The sequence below is a fragment of the Patella vulgata genome, chromosome 3, assembly GCF_932274485.2.
Source record: "Patella vulgata chromosome 3, xgPatVulg1.2, whole genome shotgun sequence".
Lineage (NCBI taxonomy): Eukaryota > Metazoa > Mollusca > Gastropoda > Patellidae > Patella > Patella vulgata.
Window position 1 is genome coordinate 20,428,930 of NC_065881.2, and position 11,213 is coordinate 20,440,142.

The 11,213-nt window shown below is 34.1% G+C and overlaps 1 protein-coding gene across 1 annotated transcript; it reads right to left on the reverse strand.

The window, feature by feature from the left end:
* Window positions 1-1,259: 1,259 nt before the first annotated feature.
* On the reverse strand, window positions 1,260-11,199 carry LOC126815281 (cilia- and flagella-associated protein 43). Its single transcript, XM_050540847.1, has 12 exons — window positions 11,084-11,199; window positions 10,029-10,279; window positions 9,459-9,552; window positions 8,229-8,396; window positions 7,063-7,324; window positions 6,297-6,429; window positions 5,865-5,947; window positions 5,373-5,504; window positions 4,711-4,827; window positions 3,995-4,075; window positions 3,381-3,413; window positions 1,260-1,265 (listed from the first exon to the last, which is right to left on the reverse strand). The coding sequence occupies exons 1-12, from the start codon at window positions 11,110-11,112 to the stop codon at window positions 1,260-1,262; spliced, it is 1,389 nt and encodes a 462-aa protein (XP_050396804.1). The 5' UTR covers window positions 11,113-11,199.
* Window positions 11,200-11,213: the final 14 nt, after the last annotated feature.

Here is an 11,213-nt window from a genome sequence, read left to right on the forward strand (position 1 = left end):
GTGATCAGTGAAATTTTTCAGTCTCCAGTCTACTTTTATTTCAATTTCCAAAGGCCAGGGAATCGATAACATGCTGCCAAAGGTATTAATGGAACTTTGGTTTTTCACCCCATCCGTATGACTAGACTCATTGCCAGGCTCCATCTTGCATGACTGACATGTGGAAAACAGGCTAATAAATCATATGGAAATTTCTTGGCCATCACTGGGATATCCTGGTTAGTGAGCTAGCACTCTACTTACCAAGCCACCTTGGCTCAATATAAAAGATTGTAACGACTTACCATATTACCAACAGATCTCATTATGACGGTACCATCTGTACCATATGATGCTATCCATTTACCATGAGGTGATAACTTTATCTCCCCACCAGGAAGTTGATGTCCATTTACTTCAGATGAGGCAACTAAATATGACTCCGGACTCGTCAGCTAAAAAAAAAAATGCATTGATATACTATGTGCCACAAATAAAAAAAATAATAATTTATAAATAAAAACATTAATGAAAAGAATGAATTGAATATCAAAGATTTAACAAAGATTTTTTTTTGTATTTTAAAGCTAATCATCATTTGAAGGATTCTGAAACCCTTACAAACTACAATACTGTGAAAGGAATGAGCAGCTTTTGACCCTATGGCGTCAGACATTTGATTAACCAATCAGCATTGATGTTACTAGTGGATTACCCACAGTTCTGTGCAAAATACACCTAAAGCTCGCCGTTACAGACCGTTTCATTGACTGATCCCTCACACCATTCAGAACACGTCAATGATAACAACTCTTCCAGATCCTAGTGTAGTAAAGGCAAGTAAAATGAAATTTTGAACTATAAAAAAACAAAACGAAATAGGATCTGTGTTTTAATCACATTGCATCTAGCATAATCTGCAGACTATATACCCAAGCCAGTGCCACCAAATTCAAACTGGAAGATTATCTCCCTTTGATATTTTTTTTTTTTTTATTAAATACAAAATAATCAATGTACGATCTTTAAAATCAATTCATAAAACACAAAATCAAAACTGCACTAAAGATGCTTAAGAATGCATAATAATTAATCACAAACCTTTTTAGGTTTAACATCAGGTAGATTCATGGCAACTATCTTTTTCGATGTTTGTGATATTGTATAGAGAGTGTTATCTATACCAACAGCGCCACCATATGATGGTATAGTTAGATGTAAATTCATCTTCTTAATACAATCAGCTTTAAAATCACATTTTAGACTAGCATGTTTACTTCTTATATCTAAAAAATATACAAATTAATAATAGAAAATAAACGTAGGTAATCATAATAATTTGCTATATTCAATAGCATCTTTTTCCAGTTCAAGAAAGAGATAGTCAAGTTTAAAATCTGAAAAACAAAAATATACAAATTGATAATAGAAAATAAACATAATCATAATAATTTGCTATATTCAATAGCAACTTTATCCAGTTCCAGAAAGGGGTAGTTATGTCTAAAAATTAAATCTACTAAGGTTTTCACTTTACCAGAAAGACAATTTTGTGATCTACATTCAGTTTGTTTATTTCAGATAAGCAAGTATTTTTTTTTTTTTTAAAAGAATGGTTAAATTCTTTGAAAATCTAATTTCATGCCAAGTAAATTGACTGTTCAGTAAATTTTCCAATTAATTTTGCATGTAGTTTGTTTATTTCAGATAAGCAAGTAAATTTTCCAGTTAATTTTGCAACCAGTCAGTCAAGACTGGGAAATGAGATAGAAACAAGAACCTCAGAATCTACATAAATCGTGATCTGAATTATCTATTCTTTCTATCCAACTTATCCACTCTCTCTATCCGACTTCTAAATACACATCAGATCAAATTCCTACCATAAATTATTTTTACCCCACTAAGGTGTCATATGTGAATCGAATCAATGTATTCCATTACCTTTCGTAATATCCGAAGGAATAGTAAAATATATCAGTTTATTGGCTCCAGATCGTTTATCTGTTTGTGTACTTGTTGTCACGACAACCTTCACATCTTCATCTTTATTTATAGATGATAAAGATAAGATATCTCCTTCAAAGTCTAAAAACAAAAACAAATATCTTTATAAACACCTCCAATACAAAAACAAATTATCTTTATATATTCCACCAATACAAAAACAAATATATTTATAAATACCTCCATACAAAAACAAATATCTTTATAAATATCTCCAATACAAAAACAAATATCTTTATAAATTCCTCCAATACAAAAACAAATATCCACAATACAAAATAATTTTGGGGAATACTTTTTTTTTTATAAAATTTGTTTGTTCTGTTTTTCAGAAAAAAATGAAATATATATAATGGAGTTTAACATCCTACTTTTCTGCACCAACTGGGCTAATGAAGACGGGCATATTCCATGCAGTGTGCTACAAGGGATAATTTTCACTTTCAAGGATTGGCTAATGTGCACGCAAATGTGTATATGAGACCTCATTTTATGGACCATCACAACCACCAAACACTGTCCCTTGCAGATCCTTCCTGTATTTTTTGTAAATTTCTACATTCATTTACCTGTGTAACCAAGTACTTCAAATTTAGTTGACGGTCGTCCATCAATCACAATGACATGTGAGTTATTGGCAGCAGCGAATAGATACTGTCCCTCTGGAGAAAAACTGAAGAGAAAAAAACAAAAGATAAAGTTTGTTTATGAGATTTCACGATAGTTAATAAAGCAACATTATACTTGAAATGCTATATATACATAATTTACAAGAAGATACAAGAGATTGCCATGACCAATTGTTCAATTTTGATTATCACCAAGTAAATGTTTATCATTATATCAATATTCATACCATTATATACCCTCTCAACATTCTAATATGACCGTGGGGGAGGATGGCCGAATGGTTAGCATGTGAGCGCTGTATCATAAGGTCCGTCTTTGAGTCAAATGGCATGGTTTTGATTCTCGGTTGTACGTGACAAAGAGTGGGGTCGCCTGTTCAACCTCGTGGGTTTTCTTCGTGTGTCCTCCGGTTTCCTCCTACTGCTAAAGACCCCTACGTGCAAGCGAATTCATGAAATAAAATGAGGCCTGAGGCGCTATTGTTTCAAATATTCTCAATAACGGTGAGGTTCTAGGTAAAATTTGACAATAAAATAATATAATTCGTACCTGAGATGTATAATAGGTTGTCTAGCTATTCTGTATCTATCAACTATTCTAGGAGATTCAATATTTGTGTAATCTATGAAATATAGATAACCACCTTCTGTACCAACAACAACTAGATGACTCATAGGACTACATGATAAACTAACAACCTGTAATACAAGACTACATGATAAACTAACAACCTGTAATATAGGACAACATGATAAACTAACAACCTGTAATATAGGACTACATGATAAACTAACAACCTGTAATATAATTATAAAAAACGCTGTCACATTGAATACTATTATAATACAAGATGGCATATAGTCATCAAAATCCTGTGTCTCTGCATAAAACCTAAGTAAAATTTGTTTCTGCAGAAACAAATTCATTAAACTTCTAGAAATTTCTAACGAGCAAAAGGCACAAAAACTATAACAGGTTGATGTCTGTACCAATTTTTATAAAAATATTTTGAATTGTTCCTGAGATATACTTTAGCAACAAAACCGTGAAGGACGGATATAAGGAGCTGAATACTTTTAAAGCAATAAAAGATTAAGCTTTAATTCATTTGACATGATTTTCATGGTTTCAGTAAGGTTTAGGTGGGGGAGGGAGCGGCAGTGGTACCAGTAGGTAGGAACACCTCTGCCCAGGTAAAAATCCACCCTCTAGGATGCACATAAAGTTATCGTACATTAAGTACAAGATGGCCTAAGTAAAACGTCATTAAATTCAACAGAAGCACCATAATATAACCTCACAGATGAGGTTAGTGCATGCACTAATCATCCATCATAAAACTTAAAGTAGTAAAAGTAGAAAAGTATGTTATAATTACCGGTGTTTTAACAGATAATGAAGACATTAATAAACCTTTATCATAGGACCATCCTTGTATTTCTCCATCTTCTCTTGCACTCTACAAATATTACATTTAAAATACATTAAATATTACTCAGATACCTTGGGCTGTAGTCAAAGGTAGGCAACTGTGGGCGCAGCTCACATAAAAATTTCTTTATCAAGTTCACCCATTCTCTTTTTACAATATTATTTCAATTATAGGTGGCACTGGCTTGTTAACATTGTCTGCAGAGGATGAATGTTTTGAAATTTCCAATTGTAAATACAGAATGGAATCAAACTTTTTCGGACTGACATTTCTTTTATACATTCACAATATTGTAGAGAGAGAGAGAAATGGGGTTTAACGTCCACTCAACACAAACTAGCATTTCGGGACTAACACATGGTTCAATTTTATTTCAATAATTCGCATGCGCGTAGGGGTCTTTAGCAGTGGGAGGAAACCGGAGGACCCGGAGAAAACCCACGAGGTTGGACAGGCGACCCTACTCCTTGTCATGTACAACCGGGGAACCGAAACCCTGCCAGTTGACTCAATGACAGACCGTATGATACAGCGCGCACGTTCTAACCATTCGGCCACCCAACCCCCCCACAATATTGTAATTTGCAAGAGAATCAAAATTCTTCAAAGGCCGATCAAGAATTTTAAAGATTATATTAATTTATATGTAAATGAATACTTACAATAATACAATCTGAAGCTTGAGCTAGACAACCAATACCAACAAAATCACCAAAATGGCTTCTTTTTAGAAGTTTTAGACTATCAGGAACACCAGGCTGATACATATGAAGTGATCCCTGAAAGAAACCATATCATGTATTTTAGATGTATTTTAGAAAAATAATGTTTTATGCCATCTTCAGATACAAACTTACCATATTTCTTTTATATCCAAAGACTTGATTTTCCATATTTCAAAAAGGCCAAAAATTTGTAACTCACTACCACCATAGAAATAAATTATCTGGCTAAATAATGCTAAGAGAGAGAGAGAGAGAGAGAGAGAGAGAGAGAGAGAGAGAGAGAGGGTTTAATGTCCACTGACACAATCTAGGTCATTTCGGGACTAACATATGGTTCAATTCTTTATTTATAATTCACTTGCGTGTAGGGGTCTTTAGCACTGGGAGGAAACTGGAGGACCCAGAGAAAACCCACAAGGTTGGACAGACAACCCTACTCCTTGTCACATATGCCACGCCACTTGACCCAATGACAGACGTTCTGATCCAATGAGCACACGTTCTGATCCAATGAGCACACGTTAACCATTAGGCCACCCAACTGCCTGGATAAAGAGAGGAAAGTTGGATGTAATAATATTGAAATAAACTATACTTACTGTACTAGTCCCAAGTACTAAATGTGTGTAATTAGGAGAGAAGCTAAGACTGGTTACATCTTCACCAATATTACAATGTTCTAAAATACGAAACTCTTTTCCTTTTATATCTATCAATCGTAAAATTCCATCCTAAAAAACACAAAAAAACTTATTTAGCATACACTATTATAACTAATTCTACTCAACAGAGATAGTGAAGACCTACCTATGCCATGCAGTGTACAATTGTCAAATGGTCTTTACCATGCTTCCAATGGTATAGGTCTACACTATACTATCCAAACAACTGGTCATTTATTTCTTGCAGGCCACCAACATAGGGAAATGGACTTGAAAATAACAGTAAACAAAGAACTTTCTTGGCCAACAGTGGGATGATACCAGAGACTTTCTGGCTAGTAATTCAGCAACTCACAGCACCACTTTCACAGAGATTTTTCCAAATAGAACAATGTTTATATTTAATTTAAAACTATTCTGAACACTCACCTCTCCAGCAGCATAAAGACCTTTTCTGTGTAAAGTTAAAGTTGTTAAACAACCTTGTAGTATCAAATTACCAACATCATCAGCTGTTTACAATTTAAAAAAAGTATAAAATTAAAGATCAAATTTATACAAAAATACAAGATTCCATATATAATTTTAAAGTAAAGATCTCACCAAAGATCTCAAGTCCCTGATCAGCATTTCAGAGATTTTAAATCCCTTGCAAAAGTCGAAACTCTGAAAGGAATATCAGTCCAAAACTGTGTTTTCCTTTTAACCAGAATATAATAATCTATCGATGATATTTTTATTTTTAATTACTTGTTAAATTAAATAATCTGTGTATATTTTAGTGTGGATTAAGCCAGTGAAAATTGATATTTTGTCAAAAATATATATGCAAATTACTTTAAACATAATATTAATACTTACCAACAGGTTGAATGTCTGTTAGTGTTGTTTTACGACTGCTTGGTTCTACAGCACTAGAAGCTCGGGAATGTGGTGTTTCTGCTCTTTGAGGTGGGTAATAAATAACTCGAGCTTTAAACACTTCATCATTTACCTGGTTAAAATTCATCAAAAAAAAAAAAAGTTTTTGACCATACATCATCAACAAAAATCAAAGAGTTTAGTTATTAATGAACAAAACTACTTCAGTTTATTTAGGGGTTAGCATGGCCAAGTGGTCTAAAGTGTCATGCTTCAAGCTCTAGCAGGACGGTCACCTATGGCATGTTGTCGTGGTTTTTATCCTTGGAGTGAGCGTATGTGATAGAGGTACCTTCAATTCCCAACTTCATGAGTTTACCATAGGCTTTTCTAAATAATAAGCTTTTGAAGTTGGAACATAATTTTTAGACTACGGCATAAAGACTTTTTTATATAATACAATGATGTTTTACAATCATTGACATTAAAGATATCAAAGACAATCTTTAAAGAAAATGAGAGAGATAGGGAAATGGGGTTTGACATCCACTCGACACAAACTAGATCATTTCGAGACTTGAGCATAGTGATCTTTAGCCGTGGGAGGAAACCAGAGGATCTGGAGAAAACACACGAGGTTAGTCTGGTGACCCTACTCCTTGTCACATACAGGTGGGGAATTGAAACCACGTCATTTGACTCAATGACAGACCTGATGATCCAACACTCAAACGTTGAACCATTCGGCCAGAAAACGTACAACTACCTTAATCAATTGTCCCCCATCACAGCCTATATAAATATCTCCACTAGGTGTCCAAGCTTGTGATACAGGTGAACATCTAACTGTTGTATCTTCTATATGTTCTAAATATGTTGTATTATCACCAACTAGACCTGCTACAGCTGTTTTAGGTAATTCTACTGTGTAACGTGTCATGCGTGTTGAGGCTCGGGTTGGTGCTCGATCATGGTCTTTTTCGTCATCCTCAACACAGTTGGGATCTGCTACTGGAATTCTGACGTTCCTTAAAAACAAAAAAAAAAACAATTGCAGTTTGAAAAGCAGAACGAACCTTAAAAATGAGTACTTAAATGAAAAAATTATTAAGCATCAATCTGGTTAAAACACAGATCCTATTTCGTTTTGTTTTTATAGTTCAAAATTTCGTTTTACTTGTCTTAACTACACTTGGATCTGGAAGAGTTGTTATTTAACTCGTGTTCTGAATGGTGTCAGGGATAAGCCAATGAAACGGTCTGTTAGGGCGAGCTTTAGGTGTGTTTTTCATGGAACTGTGGGTAATCCACTAGTAACATCAATGCTGATTGGTTAATCAAATGTCTGACCCCTGACGTGACCTATCTCTATAACTTGTCAGATCTTCATGTAGTGTAGGCCATCGAAAGTATAAAAAAATGAAACGAAATATAGATCTATATTTTAATCAGATTGATTAAGCATAACACATAATTGACATGATGACAGGTAACACTATGCATGAGCTAGGAGGAGAAACTTGTCCTCACAGCAGATACACAGGATTTCAATTTTTCATATCATGCTTGTTCCTGAGGAACTTGCACGACAAACACCAGGATCTAACTTGAGATCTTCTGATTAATGAGCCAGTCCAATAGCCACAGAGCCACAATGGCTCCACATAAATGTATGAAAAAGATACGATCGAAAAGGTCTTTTTATTTCAATAAATTGCTTGCAAGTAGGGGTCTTTTGCTGTAGGAGGAAACCAAAGAACCTGGAGAAAACCCGCGAGATTGGACAGGGGATCCTACTCCTTGTCACGTACCAGCAAGGAATTGAAACAACACTACTTGACTCAATGACAGACCTTGTGATCAAATTTGCACGAATTTAACCATTCAGCTACCCAACCCCCTTACTGAAAAATAAAAAAGTTCTAATCTTACTGTGGCTGCATTACATATTTATCATGTGATTGTTCTGTAATCCATACTGTAATACTATCACTGGTAGTTAGACAGATCTCTCTCCAATTACACGGATTAAATGAAAAACTTGTGGGTAATGACGAACCAACTTTAACTGATGACAGCTTAATTCCTTTCTCATAATTCCTAAAATAAAATTGTTTACATTAAGTTACATCCTATCTTTGTATAGATTGCTAACCATTTTACTATGTAGAACCCTGTCATTGGGTGGTCACACACAATATAAACTATCCATGGGATCAGTTCACCGAGGCCCCATTTTACTATTATTAAAATAGCCTAAAATAGCAATCATCACAGTAAGCTGATAACTATATCGATCAATACAGAATTGTCATGCCACACTACTTAAAAATGTTCAGTAAGGCCCAGTTTCCAGGACTATCCTATAATAAAAATGGGCACAGGAAGCTGGTGACCATAGTGACCAAAAACGTGTTAAATATTCTTCTCTTCTCTTCTCCAAAAATCGACAATCATTTGATTCAAGGGAGGTAATCTATTAACAATCTTGCACATTTTAGTCAGAAGTTCAGTGTTTTCTATCTTAGAATTTTCTTCTAAAGATGAAACTGTCATATAATATATAACAAATCTATATTAATATCCTTAACTAAAGAGTAAATTATTGTATTATTGCCCACTTGACAGGGTGTGGGGCAATCTGTTTCACAGAGAATTAGGAGTCTAGTGATATATCTCTGTCAAAGATGACTGCCTTACCACGTGCTGTCACAGCATGCGGCGTCAATCATTGGCTGAATGACGCGTGCATTGTTTACATAAGACGTTACTGCTTCGGAGAGAATGCTGCATTTTAGTCATTTTAATACCCATTTACACTAAATAGGAAATAATTTTTACCTACAAATACGTCAAACGCCTTTATTTATTTTTCCAATACATAAAAAAAATGTTTTAGAATTTAATTTGTCGCAGGAAAAAAGTTAATATTTCTGGCTCATTAAGCCGCATCGATGTCATCCTAATCAGTGATTGTAGTGGCCTAGCAAATATTCACTGCGGATCAGTGTGGGTGTGGGGGAGCTTGATGTGTCAGGGGAGATAACTCTGTCACCTTTTGCAATCCTATGAGGAAACTCAATTTTATCATACATGCTGTGATGCATTATTGACTGATATCAAGACAATCAAAAAGTAATATGTTATATAATTTTATTTTACCATAAGATAAGTTCAAAATCTGGTAAACCAGATAACCCAGCCATATATTCACTGCTTGAAAATACCAGTTTCTGATATTCCAATTGAGCTGCGTCTGAAATAAAATTTTGAAACACCTTCTTAAAATTTGCAATATACTAGGGTATAGTATGGTCAAACTGTGTTTTGTCTGCAATATAACTCTTGGTGACAGTGGACATTAAATTCCTCACGAATGAACTATGATGGAGCTTAAATTGCTTCAATGGCATCTAGTTAGGAAGTTAGTGCACTGGAAATACACAGAACTCAAATTCTGTAGAACACAGTTTATTACTTACTGAAGTTCTAACTAGGATTCTCTAGTCTTTATCAAGCAATTATTATTGCTCAGTCAAGAAACAGTGACTGCATTCCATAAAGTTGTGCACTGTGTACTAGGGTAAGCTTACATCATTTTATAACATTTGATTTATTTCTTTATCCCTTTTTTAAATAGTTTAGGTATTGTGGTGTGGGTGAGTGGATAAAGAGGGCATGAGATCATGGATACCATCTTATCATTAGGTCATTTACAAAAGAAAGTCTTACCTTCAATGACAACATGTTCTCTAAATGTGGGGTATGAATAGATGTATATTTTAGGATTCAAACATTGTTCAGCTATAGCAATATGTTTGTTGATTTTATGGACTGTGATGGGACCAATTCCTCTTCCTTTAAATGCAAAGACTGTCTCAACTCCATCTTCTGCCACCATTTTAATGTTACGACCACACTGATAACACAAGACATCAGAATCCACATAGTATACCTGGCCTCCATTATAGCCTTGAGACCACCTGTAATAGTAATAATAATTTAAGTCATTTAGAAGTGTGCATAAAAAAAAAAAACACTAACTACACTTACAGATGCAGTATGTAAAAGTTAGATAAAGAGCTTAGATAATAGTTTATATTACACTTGACGCCAAAAGAATGGGCAGATTTAGTGCTTACATAATGCATCTTTAAAGTTGCTTGGTTGCACTGATCAATACAATATTATCAATACTGTATTGATCATGGAAACCACGAAGGTACCGGCATCAGTACAGTTATTGATATTTAAACAAGAAGAAATAACAATTCCCTTATAACTTATAAATAAAATCAAAACACATAGCTGTTATTCCACACGGGCACGGGTAGAATGGGTTTTTTTTTAAAAAGACTGTAAATTGGATTAAATGGCTAAAAATTAAATAGGCCTTGAGTAGAGTTGAACTTCAAAACGAAGAATAAAGTAAATTTGTATTAATAATAATTGAAATTTCTGCTGTTAGCCTAAACAGTAAGTTGTTTTGAACCTCTTCTAAAAAATAAAAATAATAAATGTACTGATATGACATGCGCCTACATATACCTGACATTTTGGACATAATAAAGTCAATATAAACTTAACACAGAAAAAAGGCAGTATTATTCTTCTATAGGCTATAGATCTATAATAAAATCAGTATGTTTTAATTGATTTTAATTCATGATTAGCTGCTTTAAATTTAGTAGCCTAATTTATTATTTTGTGCAATATTTTCCAAAGAATTTTATTAAGGAAACGTAGACAAGTCACTCTATATCAATATTAATTTATCTTATACTTACGCTAGTTCAAGTGTGCCTATATTGTCCATTATTGGAAATATCTAAACTCAAGTTCTAAACATAAAGTCCCAGTGCTAACTTCCTTCAACAAACGACGGCCATATTGTAACTATACCGTTGCCACGATGGA

Coding starts and splice junctions, on each gene's coding strand:
- LOC126815281 (XM_050540847.1), bottom strand. CDS start 11,112: ATGGACAATATAGGCACACTTGAACTAGC. Junction 8,397..9,458: donor GATTTTGAACTTATCTTATG/GTAAAATAAAAT, acceptor ATTTTATTTTAG/GAATTATGAGAAAGGAATTA. Junction 3,414..3,994: donor CATTATCTGTTAAAACACCG/GTAATTATAACA, acceptor ATTATATTACAG/GTTGTTAGTTTATCATGTAG.